The 24779-nt window shown below is 49.8% G+C and overlaps 1 protein-coding gene across 4 annotated transcripts in view; it reads right to left on the bottom strand.

Annotated features, from left to right (window-relative positions):
* VSIG10 (V-set and immunoglobulin domain containing 10) overlaps positions 1-23652 on the bottom strand; it is a 36715-nt gene extending 13063 nt beyond the window's left edge. For all 4 annotated transcript variants that reach the window (XR_009208882.1, XR_009208883.1, XM_058424900.1 and 1 more), the window contains exons 1-3: positions 23386-23652; positions 16804-17085; positions 2249-2551 (exon numbers count right to left, since the gene is read on the bottom strand). Coding sequence is in view for 2 of the 4 variants with exons in the window: in XM_058424900.1 (XP_058280883.1) it covers positions 2249-2551; positions 16804-17085; positions 23386-23464 (664 nt within the window). In the remaining 2 variants the exon portion in view is untranslated. The remainder of the gene's footprint in view (positions 1-2248; positions 2552-16803; positions 17086-23385) is intronic.
* Positions 23653-24779: the final 1127 nt, after the last annotated feature.

The following is a 24779-nucleotide window of genomic DNA, read 5'->3' as shown; positions in this document are numbered from 1 at the left end:
GGCACAATCTTGGCTCACTGCAACCTCAACCTCCCAGGTTCAAGCAATTCTCCTGCCTCAGCCTCCCAAGTAGCTGGGATTACAGGCATGCGCTACCACACCCCGCTAATTTTTGTATTTTTAGTAGAGACAAGGTTTTGCCATGTTGGTCAGGCTGCTCTTGAACTCCTGACTCAGGTGATCCACCCGCCTCAGCCTTCCAAAGTGTTGGCATTACAGGCGTGAGCCACCGCATCTGGCCTCACTTTTGCATTTCTTACTTATTTTTTCTTTTCTTTTCTTTTCTTTTTTTTTCAAATAGAGACAGAGTTTTGCCATGTTGGCCAGGATGGTCTGGAACTCCTGGCCTCAGGTGATCCACCCGCCTCAGCCTCCGAAAGTGCTGAGATTACAGACGTGAGCTACCGTGCCCAGCCTCGCTTTTGCATTTCTTATTTATTTATTTATTTTTTTTTTTTTAATAGAAACAGGGTTTTGCCATGTTGCCCAGGATGTTCTGAACTGCTGGCCTCAGATGATCCACCTGCCTCGGCCTCCCAAAGTGCTGAGATTATAGATGTGAGCCACCACGCCCAGCCCCACTCTGCATTTCTACAGGGGTTTTCGTCCAAGATATTTGTGTATGGGAGTGTTTGGTTGGTGTTTCCCCACTCCCGAGATAAAGATTCACAGACTACTTGTTCATAACAGTGCTACAGGGCCCGGTGCCTGTGACAGCCACACTGGATCCACAAAAAGAATGTATATAGATGGATGGATGAACAAATAAATTGTGGTCCATCCATGCAAGGAATGGACTATTATTCAGCCATTAAAAGGAATGGATTACTGATACATGCCTCAATATAGATGAACCTCAAAAACATGAAGCCAGGTGAAAGAAGCCAGACACAAAAAGCCCCACATTGTATGATCCATTCATATGAAGTGTCCAGAACAGGCAAACCCACAGGGACAGAATGCGGATTGGGGGTTGTCCAGGTCTGGGGAAAAGAGGGAATGAGGGTGACTGCTTATTGGGTACAGGGTTATTTGGGATGACAAAATGGTTATCTGGGATGACAAAAATGTTTTGGAGGGCCAGCCATGGTGGCTCACGCCTGTAATCCCAGTACTTTAGGAGGCTGAGGTGAGCAGATCACTTGAGCTCAGGAGTTTGAGACTAGCCTGGGCAACGTGGGGAGACCCTGTCTCTACTAAAAATAGAAAAATTAGTCAGATATGGTGGTACCTGCCTGTGGTCCAGCTACTCTGGAGGCTGAGGTGGGAGAACTGAGTTGCTTGAACCTGGAAGATGGAGGCTGCAGTGAACAGAGATCGCACCACTGCACTCTAGCCTGGGTGACAGAGCGAGACTCGGTCTCAAAAGAAAAAGAAAAAGAAAATGTTTTGGAACCTGATACAGGTGATGGTTGCATAAATGCACTGAACGCCACTGAATTATACATTTTTATTTTTACTTTTTTTGAGACGGAGTCTCGCCCTGTCGCCCAGGCTGAAGTGCAGTGGTGCAATCTTGGCTCACTGCAACCTCTGCGTCCCAAGTTCAAGTGACTCTCCTGCCTCAGCCTAAGTAGCTAGGATTACAGGCGTAAGCCATTGAGCCCATTCAATTGTACATTGTTAAATGGTTAATCCTATGTACTTTCACCTCAATTTAGGGGAAAGAAAAAAAAAGAATGCATTAGTGTCCTTCCGTGGCTCCCAAGCACTCTCTTGCACCCCTGCATAGCAGTAAGCTTCTAGAAGGGATGATTCCCTCCCTGAGTGCAGCAGCCCCGGGTATGTGTATTGAGGGAGCCACAGATACATGTTCAGAAGAATCATGCAGCAGGCACCCCCTTAAAGACAAATGGGAGGCCGGGCGCAGTGGCTCACGCCTGTAATCGCAGCACTATGGGAGGCCGAGGCGGGCGGATCACCTGAGGTCGGGAGTTCGAGACCAGCCTGACCAACATGGAGAAACCCCGTCTCTACTAAAAATACAAAATTAGCCGGGTGTGGTGGCCCATGCCTGTAATCCCAGCTACTCGGGAGACTGAGGCAGGAGAATCGCTTGAACCCATGAGGTGGAGATTGTGGTGAGGTGAGATCGCACCTTTGCACTCCAGCCTGGGCAAGAACAGCGAAACTCCACCTCAAAAAAAAAAAAAAAAAAAAGACTAATGGGAGAGGCACAAACGTGCAGTTGATAAGTTCATAAAGGGTTAAGGGGAAGAAGTGGGGCAGAGGAATGCTGCTTACGCACAGTAGACCAGGAGCTCGGTGGTCACCTTTCGATGTCTCTTGCTGAGCAGATTCATGGCCAAACAGGTGTAGTTCCCTTGGAGGTTTGGCGACATTAGTAACAGTGAGAAAGAGTTGACTGTCAGGTTGTGGCCAAAGGACTCGCTGCTGGAATTCAGGGCCTGGAACCACCATTCAACCATGGGTGGTGGCCTGGAGCTGCTGTTGCAGCTGAAGTCCACGTGGGAGCCCCTGGCTGCGTAGAGGGTGCCGTTGGGGAGTATGCCAGTGGCCACGATGTGGACCTCAATCTGATAGGGGCCGCCTGGGAATGACAGGGGGAATAGGATGGCACTAATTATGTAAGAGCTCATTCGATTGCCTTACCAACTCTAATATATAAATGAACAAGAAATAGCCAATGAAGAGTATGGTATCTATCTAATACTATGTGACAAATGCTATGCCAAGTGCCCTGATACATTATTTCATTTAATCCTGGGTGACTATGTGAGATTTTATTAGGGGGATAAATCTTTACAGAACAGCAAAAGTATACACTGCTCCTTTAAAAAACAAAAAACTGTAAGGGCTAGGCACAGTAGCTCATGCCTGTAATCCTAGCACTTTGGGAAGCTGAGGTAGGAGGATCACTTGAGGCCAGGAGTTCCAGACCAACCTGGGAAACACAGTGAGACCCCATTTCTACAAAAAAATTAAAAATTAGGGCCAGTGCGGTGGCTCATGCCTGAATTCCCAGCACTTTAGGAGGCCAAGGCAGGTGGACCACATGAAGTCAGGAGTTCAAGACCAGCCTGGCCAACATGACGAAACCCTGTCTCTACTAAAAATACAAAAATCAGCTGGGCATGGTCGCACATGCCTGTAATCCCAGCTACTAGGAAGGCTGAGGCAGGAGAATCGCTTGAACCTGGGAGGTGGATGTTGCAGGGAGCCGATATTGCGCCACTGCACTCCAGCCTAAACAACAGAGCAAGACTCCATCTCAAAAAAAAAACACTGCAAGGGCTAGGCACAGTAGCTCATGCCTCTAATCCTAGCATTTTGGGGGCTGAGGTAGGAGGATCACTTGAGGCCAGGAGTTCCAGACCAACCTAGGAAACATAGCTAGACCCAATCTCTATAAAAAATTTAAAAATTAGGGCCGGCACGGTGGCTCATTCCTGAATTCCTAGCACTTTGGGAGGCCGAGACAGGCAAATCACTTGAGGTCAGGAGTTCAAGACCAGCCTGGCCAACATGACTAAATCGTATCTCCACAAAAATTACCAAAATTAGTTGTGAGTGGTGGCACACATCTGTAATCCCAGCTACTCGGGAGGCTGAGGCAGGATTGCTTGAACCTGGGAGGCAGAGGTTGCAGCGAGCCAAGATCACACCACTACACTCCAGCCTGGGCAACAGAGCGAGACTTCATCTCAAAATAAATAAATTAAAAAAAAGCCAGGTGTGGTATCACGTGCCTATAGTCCCAGGCCCCCCCAGCAACTGGGACTACAGGTGTATTCCACCATACCCAGCTAATTTTTGTATTTTTAGTAGAGACGGGATTTCACCATGTTGCCCAGGCTGGTCTTGAACTCCCAGGTTCAAATGATCCACTCACCTTGGCCTCCCAAAGTGCTGGGATTACAAGTGTGAGCCACCACACCTGGCCAAAAAATTTTATTAAAGTTTTGCTGGCCAGGCATGGTGGCTCATGCCTGCAATCCTAGCATTTTGGGAAGATGAGGCAGAAGATCACATGAGCCCAGGAGTTCGAGACTAGCCTGGGCAACATGGCAAAACCCCATCTCAAAAAACACCAAAGAAGGCCGGGCGCGGTGGCTCACGCTTGTAATCCCAGCACTTTGGGAGGCCGAGGCGGGCGGATCACGAGGTCAGGAGATCGAGACCACGGTGAAACCCCGTCTCTACTAAAAATACAAAAAAATTAGCCGGGCGTGGTGGCGGGCGCCTGTAGTCCCAGCTACTCGGAGAGGCTGAGGCAGGAGAATGGCGTGAACCCGGGAGGCGGAGCTTGCAGTGAGCCGAAATTGCGCCACTGCACTCCAGCCTGGGCGACAGAGCGAGACTCCGTCTCAAAAAAAAAAAAAAAAAAAAACACCAAAGAATTTGCCAGGCGTGGTGGTGCAGGTAGGTAGTCCCAGCTATTTGGGAGGCTGAGGTGGGAGGATCACTTCAGCCCAGGAGGCGGAGGTTGCAGTGAGCTGTGATTGTGCCAGTACACTCCAGCCTGGGTGACACAATGAGACCCTCCCTATCTCAAGAAAAAAAAGAAAAGGAAAAGCTTTGCCGAATCCTGTTCTAGAACAGTCTACAGCTGCTGCCTTCCTGTTCTTTGCTGTCCTCTTTGACATCAGAATTCACTTATTTCCTTACCCACCACAAATATAGGTTGGCCAGTCAAGAGCTACAAAAGGTTCATTTACTTCTCAGTATCTTGAATTCCTTGCTAACAGGAAAAGTTAACTTATCTTCAGCTATTTACTCTTCAGAACAGCAATTTTATTCGAAAGTGACTTTAGAATGCACCACACAGTCTGTGCTAATCAGTTAATGTGTACTTCTCCAATGGGATGAGGTCTGTGGGAAAACTTACAGACTGTGGTATTACCTTTATAGGCAAAATCAACAACCCACTTTCTCTTGATCGCCCTAGTGATTGCCATGCAAAGAGCCCATCCCAGCGATCTGCAGGCTCCTATAAGCACCAATCTCTGCTACAGATAAGCTTGGCAGGCCAGGCATGGTGGCTCATCCTGTAATCCCAGTGCTTTGGGAGGCCGAGGTGGGTGGACCACTTGAGGTCAGGAGTTTGAGACCTGCCTGGCCAACATGGTGAAACCCCATCTCTACTAAAAATACAAAAATTAGCTGGGTGTGGTAGAGCATGCCTGTAATCCCAGCTACTCAGGAGGCTGAAGCAAGAGAATCATTTGAACAAGGTCAGGAGATCAAGACCATCCTGGCTAACATGGTGAAACCTCATCTCTACTAAAAATACAAAAAATTAGCCGGGTGTGGTGGCGGGCGCCTGTAGTCCCAGCTACCCTGGAGACTGAGGCAGGAGAACGGCATGTACCTGGGAGGCAGAGCTTGCAGTGAGCCGAGATCGCGCCACTGCACTCCAGCCTGGGCAACAGATTGAGACTCCGTCTCGAACAAGCAAACAAACAAAAACAGATAAGCTTGGCAAGACCCAAATTAATCAATCCTTGGGCAAGAATCACCCCACCTTCTGACCAAGCACAAACAAGTTTTCTTCGGTGTACCCAACATTCCTTTTCCCTAGGAGCCTACACTGTGAGAAGGCATAGCAACACCACCACCAACCCAGACAAAGCGCTGCTGGTGGGTCCATATCAGACAGGCCCATCAGCCAGGAAACATGGATCTTTCCTGAGATTCCCTTTTTTGGAAGTTTGGAGTGAAGGCCACATCACTGGCTAGAGAGGAGCTTCCCGTCCCCCAAACCCAAATGAATCCTAAGCCTCTTGGAGGTCGACACAGACCAGCTTCCTCATTGCTCACGTGCTAGCTGGTTCCATTGTTCCCTAAACACTTGCTTGGCCTGAGAAAAACAGACACAGGGAGAGCCTGGCACTGTGTGCCATGAAATCTGACTGGGATCTTTCATGGGCTGATCTATCTCTCGATATCTCAGCTCCTCAAATGCATATGTAAGAGACAACATCTTTTAAAAAAAAGAAAAACACAAAGTTGGCTGGGCACGATGGCTCACGCCTGTAATCCCAGCACTTTGGGAGGCCGATGTGGGCGGATCACCTGAGGTCAGGAGTTCAAGACCAGCCTGGCCAACATGGTGAAACCGTCTCTACTAAAAATACAAAAATCAGCCAGGTGTGGTGGCGCATGCCTGTAGTCCCAGCTACTTGGGAGGCTGAGGCAGGAGAATCATTTGAACTCGGGAGGCAGAGGTTGCAGTGAGCCAAGATCACGCCACTCCTGGGCAACAGAGCAAGACTTCGTCTCCAAAAAAAAAAAAAAAAAAGTCGGGCCCAGGCACGATGGCTCATGCCTGTAATCCCAGCACTTTGGGAGCCCAAGGCGTGTGGATTACCTGAGGTCAGGAGTTCGAGACCAGCCTGGCCAACATGGTGAAACCCTGTCTTTTCTAAAAATACAAACAATTAGCCAGGCGTGATGGCACATGCATGTAATACCAGCTACTTGGGAGGCGAGGCAGGAGAATCGCTTGAACCCGGGAGGCAGAGGTTGCAGTGAGCTCAGAATGCACCATTGCACTCCAGCCTGGGCAACTAGAGCGAAACTTTGTCTCAAAAAAAAAAAAAAAAAAAAGCACAGGGTCAGCTAGGCACAGTGGCTCACCTCTGTAATCCCAGCACTTTGGGAGGCCGAGGCAGGCGGATCACTTGAGGTCAGGAGTTCAAAACCAACCTGGGCAATATGGCAAAACAAAACCCTGTCTCTACTGGAAACACAAAAATTATTCAGGCGTGGTAGTGGGTGCCTGTAATCCCAGCTACTTGGGAGGCTAAGGCAGGAGAATAGCTTGAACCCGGGAGGCGGAGGCTGCCATGAGCCGAGATCAGGCCAGTGGGTGTGACCAAGTGAAACCACGTCTCAAAAAAAAAAAGTGTACCAGGATATGGGAAGGGCTGTGACACCTTCCCTATCTGACCAGCCTGTCTGCAGGTAAACACATGGCTGTTCCAATATCATACCCACTCCAATTTGGAGGTAGCAGGGATGGGTCAATTAATGAAATAAACAGCTGTGTGGCCGGGTGAGGTGGATCATACCTGTAATCTCAGCATTGTGGGAGGCTGACACAAGAGGATCACTTAAACCCAGTAGTTCAAGACCCGTCTGCTGAGCAACATAATGAGGCCCTGTCTCTGCAAAAACATTTGTTTAATTAATTAATTTATTTACTTATGTATTTTTTTGAGATGGAGTCTCACTCTGTCGCCCAGCTGGAGTGCAGTGGCGAAAACTCAGCTCACTGCAAACTCCACTTCCTGGGTTCAAGTGATTCTCCCACCTCAGCCTCCTGAGTAGCTGGGATGACAGGCATATGTCACCACGCCCAGCTGATTTTTTTGTATTCTTAATAGAAATGGGGTTTCACTATGTTGGCCAAGGCGGTTTCAAACTTCTGACCTCAGGTGATCTGCCCACCTTGGTCTCCCAAAGCGCTGGGATTACAGGCGTGAGCCACCACTCCCGGCCTAAATTTAAAAACTGAAAAAAGAAAAAAGAAAGAAACGGCCTTGGCAGCCCTTAACTGCTCTGGACCAAGGGATTTCTGTACATTTAGAAGCAGAGTCCCAATCCCAATGGCAAGACCCTTCAACCTCACCTTTCAATTAACAAAGAGCAGTGCACACTCCTGTTGTGAGATGAGTGATGAATGGACACCGCAGGTGCCCATTCCAGGCAGGTTGAATTGCCCTGGGCCTACAGAAAACCTGACCTCCTACAAGACAGAGACACCATGAAAGGGGCCGGGCGGAGACCAAACTACACCGGTCGTGGTCAAGAGATCTTTACTGGAGGTATCGAGCGGTGGAGGTATCAAGTGGCACCACGCAAGGAGAAAGAAGAGAAGAGAGGAGAAGAGAGGAGAAGAGAGAGAGCTGCTGGTGTGCTGGGTTTTATATCCCTTGGGCCTACGTGGGGCGGGCCCAAGGGAAGGCGGGAGATGCTGCTTTCTGATTGGCCCTCCTTTGGCGGGTTCAGACAGTGCCCGGTCAAGGAGGGGAGAAGAACCCGGAACCGGCGCCATTAAGGTACCCCTGTTACCTAACACACCAAATGCCCACCGATGGACAAGCAGAGGACCAGGGAGTAAGGAGAGAGAAATCCAGCAACTTCCCTACTGCCATTTCCATGTTTCTACAGCATCTCTGTCCATTCACATATCCCCAGCCACTTGCAGATAACAAATTGTCATATCTTGGGATTTGTTCCCCCTAGATTCCAAGGCCATGTTAGAATGTTTCCAAATTGTTCTCCTTAAGAGAAGGAGGGGGCTGGGCAAGGTGGTTCACATCTGTAAGCCCAGCACTTTGGGAGGTGAAGGAGGGAGGACTGCTTGAGTCCAGGAGTTCAAAACCAGCCTGGGCAATATAGTGAGACCTTGTCTCTACAAAAAAACTAAAAAAATTAGCCAAGTGTGGTGGCACACACCGTTAGTCTCAGCTACTTGGGACGGTGAGATAAAAGAATCACTTGAGTCTAGGAATTCAAGGCTGTAGTGAGCCGAAATCACACCACTGCACTCCAGCCTCGGTGACAGAGTGAGACCCTGTCTCAAAAAAAAAAAGAGAGAGAGAGAGAGAAGGAGGTAATGTGACCCAGCTAGCAACCACATCAGTGAAAAGATCTGGGCACATAGAGTCCCCAACCCACAGCAAGACCTGTTTGAAAGACCCAAATGAGGCCAGGCGCAGTGGCTCATGCCTGTAATCCCAGGACTTTGGGAGGCTGAGGCGGGCAGATCATGAGGTCAGGAGTTCAAGAACAGCCTGGCCAACATGGTGAAACCCCGTCTCTACTAAAGATACAAAAAATTAGTCAGGCGTGGTGGTGCACGTCTGTAATCCCAGCTACTCAGGGGGCTGAGGCAGGAGAATCACTTGAACCCAGGAGGCAGAGGTTGAGCTGAGATTACACAATTGCACTCCAGCCTGGGTGACACAGTGAGACTCTGTCTCAAAAAAAAAAAAAAAAAAAAAAAGGACCCAGATATAAACTGGTTGATTGTTGAGATCTTGAGATGGACTATCCCATGGGAATCCCATCGCTAGCTTAACCACTGGATCCAGTTCAAGTGTGCTGAGGGCTACATGAGTTTATCTCATTAATGCATACCACAAATCTGTAACTCGTTCCACCGTTACCCTCGATTTCACAGACAATAAAACTAACACTGGAGTTCAAGCGACTTTCCCAAGGTCACACAGACAACAACAGCTAATAGAACGTGGATTTGAAACTAGTCATCTGGACCACTCCGCAATACCACTGCCATCCCAGAAAGAGAGGCTGAATCAAACCTAATCTATTTTCCCAAATCTATGCAAAAATGAGGGCCAACTCCAATCAGAGATGTCACGCCCTCCCCACTGGCCACTGTCAGGGGAGCAACACAGGGTTCTGAGGCAGAGAGGGGTCTGATGTTTGGCCCAGGGACCTCCTAAGATGAGAACCAGGAGACCAACCCCAGAGGGCTCTGGTGTATTTGAACCAAAGGGTATCTGTGTCTGGTCTTCACAAACAAGCCCTACATCAGTCAAGGACCCCATGTATTTCCAAGTGAAGAAATTTCCATACTATGAATCACAGCACAGTAACTAAGACACGCACAGGACTTCCCTGGAGGGAGTGCAAAGTGCCACTGGAATTCAGTGACATTTTTATTCCTTTTTTTTTTTTTGAGACAGACTCTTGGCTCTGTCACCCAGAATGGAGTGCAATGGTGCAATCTCAGCTCACTGCAACTTCCGCCTCCCCGGTTGAAGTGATTCTTGTGCCTCAGTCTCCCACATATCTGGGATCACAGGTGCGCGTCACCACACCTAAGCTTTGCATTTTTAGTAGAGATGGAGTTTCACCATGTTGGCCAGGCTGGTCTCAAACTCCTGACCTCAAGTGATCCACCTGTCTCAGCCTCTCAAAGTGCTGGGATTAGAGGCGTGAGCCACTACACCCAGCCATGAGTTCAGTGGTATTTTTAAAGTTGCAAGTTCACGTTCACTGTAACAAGACCTTGCCTTTATCTCCCTACAGGGCAATCATGAAACTAATCCATCCGCCAATAAACTTAGCCAATGATTAACAAATCAGTGTCTGATCAAGTCATCATAAACTAAAGAGAGTGATGATAAAGAAACAAAAATTTGCAATGTCACCTTACTCCACTGTGGATAAAAGATAAGGTTATTCATTGATGAGATGGACAGGAAGGGATGACTAATTATTTTGGGCAGGTGGACTGAGGGAGACCAGCGAGCACTTGCCCGTAGGCTCACAGTGGGAACCAAACAGTCGGGCCAAGATGGGTGACATTTTTTTATGCACCCCTTCATTCCTGGCATCACCCAGGAATTTATCTATGGCCTCTCCAGACACAGAAACACTGCTCTAATGGACGATGCCCTAATCTTTGAGAATTGGCAGAAACCTTAGACATCATCCCAAAACCGAGAAGTGTCCTGGAGGCCTCTCTTTCCTTTATCCTCTACTTCTGATCCAGCAGCGAGTCCTGCTGGTCTCCTTCCAAAATATTTTCCAAACCTGTGCATTTTCACCAAGGCCACTGTCACCACCCTGTCTGGTCACCGACTCTGTATACCTCCAATTGGCTTCCCTGTTTTATTTCATCAGCTCTTCTTGATACCAAACACATACATTTTCCATGTGCAAATGAAATGGTGCCACACCCCTGCTGGAAGCTCCCGGAGTTTCTCCTGCACACAGAATAAAATCACAACTCCTAGCCAGGCACATGGCTTACGCCTGTAATCCCAGCACTTTGGGAGGCTGAGGTGGGTGGATCACCTGAGGTCAGGAGTTCAAGACCAGCCTGGCCAACATGGTGAAACCCCCTCTCTACTAAAAATACAAAAATTGGCCGAGCGTGGTGGTGCGAGCCAGCTACCCGGGAGGCTGAGGCAGAAGAATCGCTTGAACACAGGGGGCAGAGGTGGTAGTGAGCCGAGATCACGCCACTGCACTCCAGCCTGGGTGGCAGAGCAAGACTCTATCTCAAAAAAATAAAAAATAAAAAAATAAGGATATCAGTCAAACTGGGCTAGTGCCCACCCTAATGATGTCTTCTTAACTTGATTGTATCTGCAAAGATCCTATTTCCAAATAAGCTCACATTCGTAGATACCAAAGGTTAGGACTTCCACACATCTTTTTGGGGGACATAATTCAACCCATAGCACAGGTCCTACTTGGCTCCAGTCTAGCCTGGCCTCCCGTATTTCACACGGCCTGCCCTCTTACACACAAGGCCCCTGCCACGCCGGCCTTCTCCCTATCTGTGAATGCACCACACTCAGCTCAACCTGTCCTGTTCTGCCTGGAAAGAGAATTGGCAGAATTCTTCTCTTATTTTTTCAGAGACAGGGTCTCTCTGTCACCCAGGATGGAGTGCAGTGGCATGATCATGGCTTACTGCAGTTTTGATCTCCTGGGCTCAAGAGATCCTCACACCTCAGCCCCTCAAAATGCTGGGATTACAGGCATGAGCCACTGTGCCCAGCCCTACTTACCAATCAGTTTAAATGTCACTACTTCAGGCCGGGCGCGGTGGCTCACGCTTGTAATCCCAGCACTTTGGGAGGCCGAGGCGGGCGGATCACGAGGTCAGGAGATTGAGACCACGGTGAAACCCCGTCTCTACTAAAAATACAAAAAATTAGCCAGGCGTGGTGGCGGGCGCCTGTAGTCCCAGCTACTTGGAGAGGCTGAGGCAGGAGAATGGCGTGAACCCGGGAGGCGGAGCTTGCAGTGAGCCGAGATCGCACCACTGCACTCCAGCCTGGGTGAGAGCGCGAGACTACGTCTCAAAAAAAAAAAAAAAAAAAAAAAGTCACTACTTCCAGGCCAGGTGCAGTGGTTCATGTCTGTAATCCCAGCTTTTTGGGGGACCGAGGCGGGTGGATCACTTGTGGTCAAGAGTTCGAGACACACCTGGCCAACATGGAAAAACCCCATCTCTACTGAAAATACAAAAAAATAGCTGGTTTGGTGGCACACATCTGTAATCCCAGCGGCATGAGAATCACTTGAACCCGGGAGGCAGAGGTTGCAGTGAGCCAAGGTGGCACCACTGTATTCCAGCCTGGGCGACAGAGGGAGACTCTGTCTCAAACAAACAAACAACAACAAAAAAGTCACTACTTCCAAAATCTCCCCTCTGGCCTCCCAATTTAAAATGTTTCAGGGGCTGGGTACGGTGGCTCACGCCTGTAATCCCAGCACTTTGGGAGGTCGAGGCGGGCGGATCACAAGGTCAGGAGATCGAGACCATCCTGGCTAACATGGTGAAACCCCGTCTCTACTAAAAATACAAAAAATTAGCCAGGCGAGGTGGCAGGCGCCTGTAGTCCCAGCTACTCGGGAGGCTGAGGCAGGAGAATGGCGTGAACCCAAGAGGCGGACCTTGCAGTGAGCCGAGATTGTGCCACTGCACTCCAGCCTGGGCGACAGAGCAAGACTCCGTCTCAAAAAAAAAAAAAAGTTTCAGAAAAATCACATTAACTTGTTTCTCATCTGTCCGCCCCACTAGGCTGCTCACTCCTCAAGGGCAGAGACCTTGTCTGCCTTCTTCACACCTGTGGTCCAGTGCCTAGAACAGTGTCTGGCATCAAGCTCTCAATGAGTCTATGCTGAATAAAGGAATTATTAGGTTCTTTATTTTACAGATGAGGCATCTTGGATCCAGAACAGTGATCACATGTGTATTTCCCTATTTTATTATTATTATTATTATCTTTTTTTTTTTTTTGAGACAGAGTTTCACTCTTGTTGCCCAGGCTGGAGTGCAATGGCGCAAGCTCGGCTCACTGCAACCTCCGTCTCCCAAGTTGAAGCGATTCTCTTGCCTCAGCCTCCCGAGTAGCTGGGATTACAGGTGCACACCACCACACCTGGCTAATTTCTTGTATTTTTAGTAGAAACAGGGTTTCACCATGTTAGCCAGGCTGGTCTTCAACTCCTGACCTCAGGTGATCTGCTCACCTCGGCCTCCCAAAGTGCTGGGATTACAGGCGTGAGGCACCACGTCCAGCCTATTCTGTTTATTTTTATTTTGAGGCAGGATCTCACTCTGTAGCCCAGGATGGAGTACAGTGGCACCATCTTGGCTCACTGCAACCTCCATCTCCCAGTTCCAGCGATCCTCCCCACTCAGCCTCCTGAATGGCTGGGACTACAGGTGCATGACACCATGCCTGGTTAATTACTATTTTCTAAACTTTTCGTAGAGATGGGGTCTCACTACATTCCCCAGGCTGGTCTCAGACTCCTGGGCTCAAGCAATCATCCCGTCTCAGCCTCCCAAAATGCTAGGATTATGGGCATGCGCCACCGTACCTGGCCTCCCATGGGTACGTCTACTAAACTACATGCCCCGAATCCAGAGCATGGATGTCCTTCTAACCCAGTGACCAGCAAACTCTCTCTGTAAAGGGCCAGAGAGCAAATAAATTTGGCTTTGAAGCCCATAGGATCTATGTTACAACCACTCACCTCTGCCATAGTTAGTAACAAAGAGATAATATGTAAATGAATGAATGTGGCTATATTCCAATAAAACTTTATTTACAAACACCAACATTTCAATTTCATATGATTTTCTTTTTTTTTTTTTTTTTTTTTTTGAGACAGGGTCTTCCTCTGTCACCCAGGCTGGAATGCAGTGGTGTGATCACAGCTCACTGCAGCCTCAACCTCCCTGGGCTCAAGCGATCCTCCCACCTCAGCCTCCTGAGTAGCTGGAACTACAGGCACACACCATCACACCCAGCTAGTTTTTTCACTTTTTGTAGAAACGGGGTCTCGCTATGTTGCCAGGGCTGGTCTCAAACTCCTGGGCTCAAGTCATCTGTCCGCCTCAGCCTCCCAAAGTGCTGGGATTACAGACGTGACCCACTGCACCTGGCTTTCATATGATTTTCATGTCACAAATATCCTTTTTTTTAAAACCATTTAAAAATATAAAAAATATTCATAATCGGCCAGGCATGGTGACTCACGCCTGTAATCCCAGCACTTTGGGAGCCCGAGGCAGGCAGATCACAAGGTCAGGAGATCGAGACCATCCTGGCTAACACGGTGAAACCCCATCTCTGCTAAAAATACAAAAAAAAAAAAAAAATTAGCCGGGCGTGGTGGCGGGCACCTGCAGTCCCAGCTACTCGGGAGGCTGAGGCAGGAGAATGTCATGAACCCGGGAGGTGGAGCTTGCAGTGAGCTGAGGTAGCGCCACTGCACTCCAGCCTGGGCGACAGAGTGAGACTCCATCTCAAAAAAAAAAAAAAATTCATAATCTGCAGGCCATACAACAGCAGGCGGTAGTTTACAACCTCGCACTCTAAATTCTTTTTTGAATAATTTTTTGTAAATATGGAGTCTCACTATGTTAACCAAGCTGGTCCCAAACTCTTGGCTCAAATGATTCCCCTGCCTCAGACTCCCAAAGTGCTGGGATTACAGGCATGAGCCACAGCACCCGGCCTGCTGTAAATTCATACATGTGTATCAGCAGATATGATAGACTGTTTTAGGAAAGTGCAATAGGAAAGGTGGCTTATGCCAAGCCCTGTACTTAGCACCGTAGTATAAGAGTGTTTGCTATAGCTGGACACTGTGGCTCATGCTTGTAATCCCAGTACTTTGGGAGGCCGAAGTGGGCAGATCACGAGGTCAGGAGTTCGAGATCAGCCTGAGCAACATGGTGAAACCCCGTCTCCACTAAAAATACAAAAATTAGCCAGGAGAGGTGGCAGGTGCCTGTAATCCCAGCTACTTGGGAGGCTGAGGCAGGAGAATCACTTGAACCCAGGAAGCAGAGGTTGTGGTGAGCCGAGATTGCATCACTGCACTCCAGCCTGGGCAACAGAGTAAGACTATGTCTCAAAAAATAATAATAATAAAATAAAAATAAATAAGAGTGCTCACTACACCTGACAAGGCAGACAATGTATTATCCCCCATTAACAAATGAGAAAACTGGAGCTCAGAGATATGAAGCTACTTATTCAAGGTGACACAGAACTCAGTGACAGCCTTTGCACTGGAATTCAGGCAGTCTGAATTGACTCCATGTTTTTTTTAGAGGCAGGGTCTCCCTATGTTGCCCAGGCTGGAGTGCAGTGGCTATTCATAGGTGCAATTACGGTGCATTGCAGCCTGGAGCTCCTGGACTCAAGCAATCCTGACTAGCTGGGACTACAGTCCCACACCACTGCACCTGGCTTTGATTATGATATACTGTAACTTTGTTACATAATAAAATGGTTTTTTTTTTTTTTTTTTTTTAGACGGAGTCTCGCTTTGTCGCCCAGGCTGGAGTGCAGTGGCGCGATCTTGGCTCACTGCAAGCTCCGCCTCCCGGGTTCACGCCATTCTCCTGCCTCAGTCTCTCCAAGTAGCTGGGACTACAGGTGCCCGCCACCACACCCGGCTAATTTTTTGTATTTTTAGTAGAGACGGGGTTTCACCGTGGTCTCGATCTCCTGACCTCGTGATCTGCCCGCCTCAGCCTCCCAAAGTGCTGGGATTACAAGCGTGAGCCACCGCGCCCGGCATAAAATGGTATTAATAGCAAAGATGATATTAACAACAAGCTAAAAATAAAAGCTTATTAATATGCCAGGAGCCTTTTAAAGCACTTTATTTGTTTATTTTTCTTTTTTTTGAGATGCAGTCTAGTTCTGTCGCCCAGGCTGGAGTGCAGTGGCACGATCTCGGCTCACTGCAACCTCCACCACCCGGTTCAACCGATTCTCTTGCCTCAGCCTCCTGAGTAGCTGGTATTACAGGCACCCACCACCATGCCCGGCTAATTTTTGTATTTTTAGTAGAGATGGGGGTTTCACCACGTTGGCCAGGCTGGTCTTGAACTCCTGACCTCGGATGATCTGCCCGCTCGGCCTCCCAAAGTGCTGGAATTAAAGGCATGAGCCACCATGTCTGGCCTAAAGCACTTTATAAACTGGTATCTATTATTCACAGCAATTCTAAGAAGCAATATATATATTTTTTTTTTTCCTGAGACGGAGTCTTGCTCTGTCGCCCAAGCTGCAGTGCGGTAGCACGATCTTGGTTCACTGCAACCTCTGCCTCCCAGGCTCAAGCGATTCTCCTGCCTCAGCCTCCCAAGTAGCAGGGATTACAGGCGTAAACCACCATGCCTGGCGAATTTTTTTTTTTTTTTTTTTTGAGATGGAGTCTCACTCTGTTGCCAGGATGGAGTGCAGTGGTGCAATCTTGGCTCACTGCAACCTCCGCTTCCCAGGTTCAAGCAATTCTCCTGCCTCAGACTCCCAAGTAGCTGGGACTACAGGTGCACGCCACCACGCCCAGATAATTTTTTATATTTTTAATAGAGATGGGGTTTCACCATGTTAGCCAGGATGGTCTCAATGTCTCGACCTCATGACCCACCCGCCTCGGCCTCCCAAAGTGCTGGGATTACAGGCGTGAGCCACTGCACCCGCCGGCATTTTTTGTATTTTTAATAGAGATGGGGTTTCACCATGTTGGCCAGGCTGGTCTTGAACTCCTGACTTCAAGTGATCCACCCGCCTTGGCTTCCCAAAATGCTAGGATTACAGGCATGAGCCACTGCACCCAGCCACAGAAATTCTTTTTATCTCCATTTTACAGGTGAGGAAATAGAGGTGTGAGAGGTCCCTCAGCTTCCAAGTGGCAGGGCCCAGAATGAATTCCAGGCCATCCGAACCCAAAACCCATATTCCTGACCATGGTCTCCTCCTTTCCAAGGCTCCGAGCACCTCTCCAGCCCCGGTCCCTGCCAGCCCCACTTACTGGCCACCTGCAGCCACACTTGGAACCACTGAGTCACATTCAGGATCTCCTGGCAGGTATAGTTTCCCTCATCTCCCAGGCTCAGCGACTCAATGTGCAGGGAGGTGGCATCCACTAGAGAGAAGCGAGGCTCAGCTGGCTGGAGGCTAGAGTTGGACGAGAGAAGGAAGACAGGCTCCGAGTCGTTCCGGTACCAGGTCACCAGGCCCCTCAGTCCCGAGATGCTGCCACAGTGCAGAGTAACATTCTCATGAACTTCTCCAATGACAACAGCCTCCAATCCTGTACAAGGCAAGATCAAGCTATTACTACCCTTCTTAATTTCTAAACAATGTCCCTTTTTGGACAGTCCTCCTGTATTAGGATTTTTTTAAAAATCAGGTATTTATTTTTTTTTTTTTCAAGACGGAGTCCCACTGTGTCACCCAGGCTGGAGTGCAATGGCACTGTCTTGGCTAACTGCAACCTCCGCCTCCTGGGTTCAAGCTATTCTCCTGCCTCAGCAACCCAAGTAGCTGGGATTACAGGCGCATGCCACCACGCCCGGCTAACTTTTGTATTTTTAATAGGGACAGGGTTTCACCACCACATTGGCCAGGCTGGTCTCGAACTCCTGACCTCAGGAAAGGTCAAGCTCATGCCTGTAATCCCAGCACTTTGGGAGGCCGAGACGGGTGGATCACAAGGTCAAGACATCGAGACCATCCTGGCCAACATGGTGACACCCCGTCTGTATTAAAAATACAAAAAATTGTGGCCAGGCATGGTGGCTCACGCCTGTAATCCCAGCACTTTGGGAGGCCAAGGTGGGCGGATCACCTGAGGTCAGGAGTTCAAGACCAGCCTGACCAACATGCAAAAACCCTGTCTCTACTAAAAATACAAAATTAGCCAGGCGTGGTGGCACATGCCTGTAATCCCAGCTACTAGGGAGGCTGAGGCAGGAGAATCGCTTGAACCTGGGAGGCGGAGGTTGCGGTGAGCCAAGATCGCATCATTGCACTTCAGCCTGGGCAACAAGAATGAAACTCCGTCTCAAAAAAAAAAAGAAGTACAAAAAATTAGCTGGGCATGTAGTCCCAGCTAGTCAGGAGTCTGAGGCAGGAGAATCACTTGATCTGCCCTCCTCGGCCTCCCAAAGTGCTGGGATTACAGGCGTGAGCCACCATGCCTGGCCACAATTTTTTGTATTTTTAATACAGACGGGGTGTCACCATGTTGGCCAGGATGGTCTCAATGTCTTGACCTTGTGATCCACCCGTCTCGGCCTCCCAAAGTGCTGGGATTACAGGCGTGAGCCACCGTGCCTGACTGTATGTGTTCTTAAGATGCAAAAACACATACAGAGCAGCTGGGCATAGTGGCTCATGCCTGTAATCCCAGCACTTTGGGAGTCCAAGACAGGCAGATCTCCTGAGGTCAGGAATTCGAGACCAGCCTGGCCAACATGGTAAAATCCCATTTCTATTAAAAATACAAAAATTAGCAGGACGTGGTGGCACATGCCTGTAATCCCAGCTACTCGGGAAGCTAAGGTGGGAGAATCGTTTGAACCCGGGAGGCGGAGGCTGCGGTGAGCCGAGATTGCGCCACTGCACTCCAGGCTGGGTGACAGAGCAAGACTCGGTCTCAGAACAAAACAAACAAACAGAAAACACGTACAGAACTTCTGGTATGTTGGGACTCTTGGCCAGTCACTGACAATAATGAACTTGTAGTAGGTAACAAACATAGCCCCAGTTGTCCACCCAGCCTGCCCACCATCCATGCCCCACATCACTGGGGGGCCGTCCCACTCTTAGTGAGGACTCAGCCATGAGCCCTGTTTTGGCCAATGGGATGTTGGGAATGTGACACAAGCAGAGTCTTTAAGGCGTTTGTCTATAATCACTAGAGAAATGCAAATCAAAACTGCAATGAGGCCGGGAGCAGTGGCTCATGCCTGTAATTCCAGCACGCTGGGAGGCCGAGGGAGGCAGTTTCACTTGAGGCCAGGAGTTCGAGACTAGCCTGGCCAACATGGTGAAACCCCATCTCTGATAAAAATGCAAAAATTAGCCAGGCATGGTGGTGCACGCCTGTAGTCCCAGCTACTCAGGAGGCTGAGGCATGAGAATCACTTGAACCCAAGAGGTGGAGGTTGCAGTGAGCCAAGATTGTGCCACTGCACTGCAGCCTGGGTGACGGGGCAAGACTCTGTCTCAAAAACAAGAAAAAAGCAAACAAACGCCGGGCTCCACGCCTGTAATCCCAGCACTTTGGGAGGCCGAGGCGGGTGGATCACCTGAGCTCAGGAGTTCGAGACCAGCCTGGCCAACATGGTGAAACCCCGTCTCTACTAAAAATACAAAAACTTAGCTGGGCGTGGTGGTAAGTACCTGTAATCCCAACTACTCAGGAGGCTGAAGCAGGGGAATCACTTGAACCCAGGAGGCGGAGGTTGCAGTGAGCCGATATTGTACCACTGTACTCCACCCTGGGTGACAAGAGTGAAACTGTCTCAAATACATAAATAAACAAACTACATGGTACAGACCCAAGTTGTCTCAGTGGCTCCAGCCTGGCCCATTCTAGATCAGCCTTCAGCTAGTCATCGATCCCCAGGCAGATCAGCAGAGCCACCTAACCAACCACCCAAGCCTGTGGGTAATAAGCACTACTGTCATTTTGGGGTTGTTTCTTATGCAGCATTACTGTGGCGATAAATAATTGATACAGAACCCAAGTGGCTTTATTTGCCTAGAAATCCAGAAGGGGTAGAAAGAAGAGGGCTTTGGCTTTGTTTCCCCTGTCCCGCTGCTCTCTCTGCCTCTCCCTCTCTCTCCATCTCAAATGGCCATAGAGTTCAAGTTCTCTCAGAAGCTCCATGCAAGAATGGGCTGGCAGTAGGAACTGTGTGCCCACTTTGGACAAGGCACTGGGAATCCCATGGTGGACACAACACACAGAAACCTCCAAGAGTTCACAGTCTAGTGAAGAAAAGAGAGAATAAACTGGCAAGTACAATGCAGTGTGATAAACACCAAGATAAGGCCGCAGAGAAAGGGCTCCTAAGTCCAACTAGGGCAAATGTCAGGAAACACTTCCCCCAGGAAGCCAAACTGAGATCTGATGGACAAGTAGGAATCAGCCAAGAAAAGGTGAGGATGGGTTCCCAGGCAAACGGAGCATGTTCAAAAGCCCAGATCAGCAGCCGCATCGTGTTAGAAATACAAATTATTGGCCAGGCGCGGTGGCTCATGCCTGTAATCCCAGCACTTCGGGAGGTCGAGGCGGGTGGATCACGAGGTCAGGAGATCAAGACCATCCTGGCTAACACGGTGAAACCCCGTCTCTACTAAAAACACACAGAAAAATTAGCCGGGCGTGGTGGCACACACATGTAATCCCGCCTAGTCGGGAGGCTGAGGCAGGAGAATCGCTTGTACCTGGGAGGTGGAGGTTGCAGTGAACCAAGATCGCGCCATTGCATTCCAGCCTGGGTAACAGAGCAAGACTCTGTCTCAAAAAAAAAAAGCAGGCAAGAATTCTTTGTATTTATTTTTTTGAGATGAAGTCTCGCTCTGTCACCCAGGCTGGAGTGCAATGGCGTAATCTCGGCTCACTGCAACCTCTGCCTCCGGGTTCAAGTAATTCTCCCGCCTCAGTCTTCTGAGTAGCTGGAATTACAGGCACCCGCCATCATGCCCTGCTAAGTTTTTGTATTTTTGTAGAGACGGGGTTTCACCGTGTTGGCCAGACTGGTCTTGAACTCCTGACCTCAGGTGATCTGCCCGCCTCGGCCTCCAAAAGTGCTGGGATTACAGGCGGGAGCCACCGCATCAGCCAAGAATTGTTTTTAAATTATTAGGACTGGGAACCCAAATTATCCAGTGGCAACCCCCACAATGGAAAGGAAGATGAAATTTAGAGTTACAGATGCAACATGTCTTCATGCGACCTGCAGACCTGCCCCTTGCCTAACTCCTTGGCAAAGAAATAAAGGAACAGTGGCTTGGAAAAAAGCCGTGGTGAAACTTTAGTCTTGGAACTTGAGCTAACATTGTTTTCTCCTTCCAGGCGTAGAATGACATGATCACAAAAGAAACCATTTGAAGACATTTCACTTCTCCTGGCTTGGCTTACTCCATTCTTTTTTAAACCACTGTATCTGAAGGTGACTTTGGAGATCATCTAGTCCAGAGATGTGGCTGCCCTGTGGGCTGGGTTGAAGATGAGATTGAGTCCTGGCTCAGTGGAAAAGAACACAGTCATCGATTAGTGATGTCTGACATAGACGTGGAAGGGGGAGTTCTTGCCTGCCAGTCCTATACCTTCTCACTTTACTATTGAGAAAATTGAGATTTAGGAAGATTAAGTTATTCAGTTAAAGTCCCAAGCAAATCACTGGGAGATGTGGGATTGTCACTGAGGTCACTTTACCCTGGTCTCCTGCACCAGACAGGATGCAATGATAAAATACAGTAACAATTTTAGAAGTCATTCGTATGGTGTCCAGAGGGTCCTTCTTGCCCCCCAACCTTAAATGTACAATAGGAAATAGAAGAGGGAGTAATATAAACTCCCTGATGCTGCCCATGTATTATTATTTACAGAGTAAGAGTTATACCCAAACTTTTATTTATTTTTTTAAAGCAACTTTTCCCAAGAATAACCTAGGATTTCCAATCCAGGGTAGCTAGTGGATGCATATAAGTTGTCTGGCATTGAATGTCAGGAGAAAAATTTTTTCCCCAAAAACTCCCAACTTAAAAAACAAACACATGACAAAAATACACCAAGCTCAGGAAGCCCCCTGGCATCATACATAAAGGTGAAGCAGGTCTGGGCATCAAAATAGCTGGGCAAAGGCCCAACACGGTGGCTCACACCCATAATCCCAACACTTTGGGAGGCCGAGACAGGAGGATCGCTTGAGTCCAGGAGTTTAAGACCAGCCTGGGCTCAAGCGATTGTAGAGACCGTCTCTACAAAAAAATTTTAGAAATTAGCTAGGCGTGGTGGTGCACGCCTGTAGTCCCAGCTACTTGTAGGCTGAGATGGGAGGATCAGTGCAGTGATTGCGCCACTGCATTCCAGCCTGGGCAACAGAGCGAGAGCCTGGCTCGGAAAAAATAGCTGGCCATAGCAGTGGAGATACGTTCCCCATGGGGCGGGTGGCAGTCAGCCTGAAAGCCAGGTCATTCCAGCAGGATGACCTCATCCCAGGGTTCTTCTCACTTCCCAGGTTCCTGGTGTTCATCGTGCAGGAAACACTGCAAACAGCTGGGGAGACGGGAATACTTGACAACCACCTTTCACGTCCAGAGATGACCAACAGGGAACTGTCCTTCTCCCCCGCCACACACACCCCAGCACAGTGATTACTCAGCCAAATGCCTGCAGGGCCAGCAGGTAACACCCATGACTGAAGGTGGGGGTGCAACTATTACAACAGGGAGAGGTGGAACAAATTTGGGCTCACATGCCCTAGATAATAGGATGACCACTGCCCAATTCCAACTGGGAAAACAGGCCCCGTGTTGCCAGACCTTCAGATTTTTCCAGATAAACTGGAAATCTAGAGATGTTATTGTTTTTAAATGGTTGGTTAAAAAAAAGCAAAATAAAATTGTATGAGCCTAACAGTTAGGAACTTTTGGCACTTGTTGCTAAGAAGCTCCAGCATAATTTACAACCCATCTCCAGAAACGTGCAAGAGGAGACCAGTTGGGTGGAGCAGACCCGGGAACACAACAAGTAGCGCTCTGCCTGCATCCTGGCAAACTTCACCACCTCCTGGCTCCATCTCCTCTCCCTGCACCCCAGCCTCCTCCCAGCTTGTCACACTCCCAGCACACAGTAGGCATGCACAGTAGGCATGCTGGTGAATTAAATTCAAATATATATAAATAGTTCAATCTTTTCACATTCTACGTATTTTTGTAAGCACCCCTCAATTCTTTTTTTCGTAGCAAAGCAGACCATAGATGAAGCATTTCAGACCTTTTGTCAATCATGTCAAGTGTGAGGGGAAGTCTTTTGTAAGTCAGCCAAGTATTTCAAAATAAAAAGCTTTTCCAAAAGTAAAGGCGGAAGACCCAGCTTTGAAGGCGCTGGTTGGCACAGGAAGACTTGCAAAGGTGTGTAGGGAAGTCCACCGGTTACAGGTGTAAGGCGAGTTCAACCTTGGGCAGAGGGACGAGAAAAATAAAGTGCGAGTCTCGAGTTTGAGCACCAGCGTATCAGGTATTAATAATACCAGAATGCGAATTTACATCCGACGCTTAAAAAAAAATCACTTTCCCGGCACACGTGCCTCTTTATTTTGCCCCCGCACCTCGGCTCGGCTCCTCTGCAGCCTCGCCGGCTGCCCACCCCAGGAGGCTGGGGGTATCTCGCCCTGCACCGGGCGCCCGGGAAAATTCCTTCCTGCAAAGACGGCCGAGCTGCGAGCAGGAAACCGAGACCCTCCTGGGGCAGCTTCTAGGCTGGGGCCACCACGGATCCGGGCGGAGTCGGAGGGAATTGGGTCTCTCGTTGTCCCCTCCCCACCGCTGACTGGGAAAACTCAACTTTTCCCTCCAGATCACGGCCCCTTACCTACGGCGACCCAGCTGGCCAGGAGCGCCCCGAGGCAGACGAGGACGCGGGGCTCGTGCGTACGGCCGCCCGCGGCCATCTCGCCCCAGATCCCGGCTCAGGAAACGCAGGATCGGGCTGGGCTGGATGTGTGTGCCCCAGGGCCCCGGGGCCCGGGGGACCCAGGGCTCCTCCCAGGTCCTCGGAAAGGCAGAGTGGCCCCACTTTCTCGGCCCCCAGGAAGGATGCTTGGCTGAGCTGGGTGTCCAGGGCCGGGAGCGGCGCTCGGCTGCAGGCTCGGGTCCCTGCTCCCGAGCGCCCTGGCCAGGGAGGGAGGGCGCACCCCGCCCCCTGCGCCCGCCTGCCCACTCCCGCAGGCGGAAAACAACAGGAGCGGGCTCCCTCCCGCCTCCCAGCCAGGCGGGAGCCCAACTTCCTCTACCTTGGCCAGGGAGGAGGGCTTTCTGCCGAGGGCGCGCCGGGCCAGGTCCCGCCGGGCCAGAGGCGGGGCGCGGAGGCTGGGTCCTCCCTTAGTCCACTCCGCCCGGGACAGCAGTACCGAGTCGCGGGGACAGCGGGCGGGACGGAGCCCTGCAGCTGCCGCAGGACGCACCCCCCGCCGCTGCCCCGGGCTGCAGAACCCGGAGGAGGCTGTTGCCAAGCTGCAGAACGCAGGACCCCCCTGGCAGTCCCCGCTGAGCGTCTCGAGGGATTCCCCTCTGTGTCCCTGGGCGCAGGGCGGGCGCCAAGGCCGCCATCGCTTCCTTTTCTTACCCTCTGCAAACGGGAGCCAGAGAAAGATGATCCCCTGACCTTCAGCCAAAGCAGCCACGAGACTCCTGTTCTCCAGTGAACTGGCTGGGACCACACAGTGAGAGCGAGCGCCAAGGAGTCCTCAGGACGTGTTTCTCAAGAGTTTTGTTTTTGCTTTTCCCCTTTTAGTTCTCCCACCCCCTACCCAGTCAGATTCCCAGGCTAAGCTCCTCGCCTCCCTGCCATGCCCTCATCCCATTCTGTCCTGGAGAAAATGCGGCTTTGATATCCTCAGGAAGAGCTATCCATAAAACAGACCTAGGAGAAACTTCCTGCTTCGAATAATAATAATAATAATATGGCCAGGCGTGGTGGCTCACGCCTGTAGTCCCAGCACTTTGGGAGGCCCAGGTGGGTGGATCACAAGGTCAGCAGTTCGAGACCAGCCTGACCAACATGGTGAAACCCTGTCTCTACTAAAAATACAACAATTAGCCGGGCATGATGGCGGGTGCCTGTAATCCCAGCTACTGGGTAGGCTGAGGCAGGAGACTCGCTTGAACCCGACAGGCGGAGGTTGCAGGTTGCAGTGAGCCGAGATCGCGCCATTGCACTCCAGCCTGGGCGACTGAGCAAGACTCCGTCTCGAAATAAATATTAAA

Source organism: Hylobates moloch, unplaced genomic scaffold, assembly GCF_009828535.3.
Source record: "Hylobates moloch isolate HMO894 unplaced genomic scaffold, HMol_V3 SCAFFOLD_12, whole genome shotgun sequence".
Classification (NCBI taxonomy): domain Eukaryota; kingdom Metazoa; phylum Chordata; class Mammalia; order Primates; family Hylobatidae; genus Hylobates; species Hylobates moloch.
Note: the sequence above shows the minus strand (reverse complement) of the source record. Positions and strands in the feature narration are given on the sequence as shown.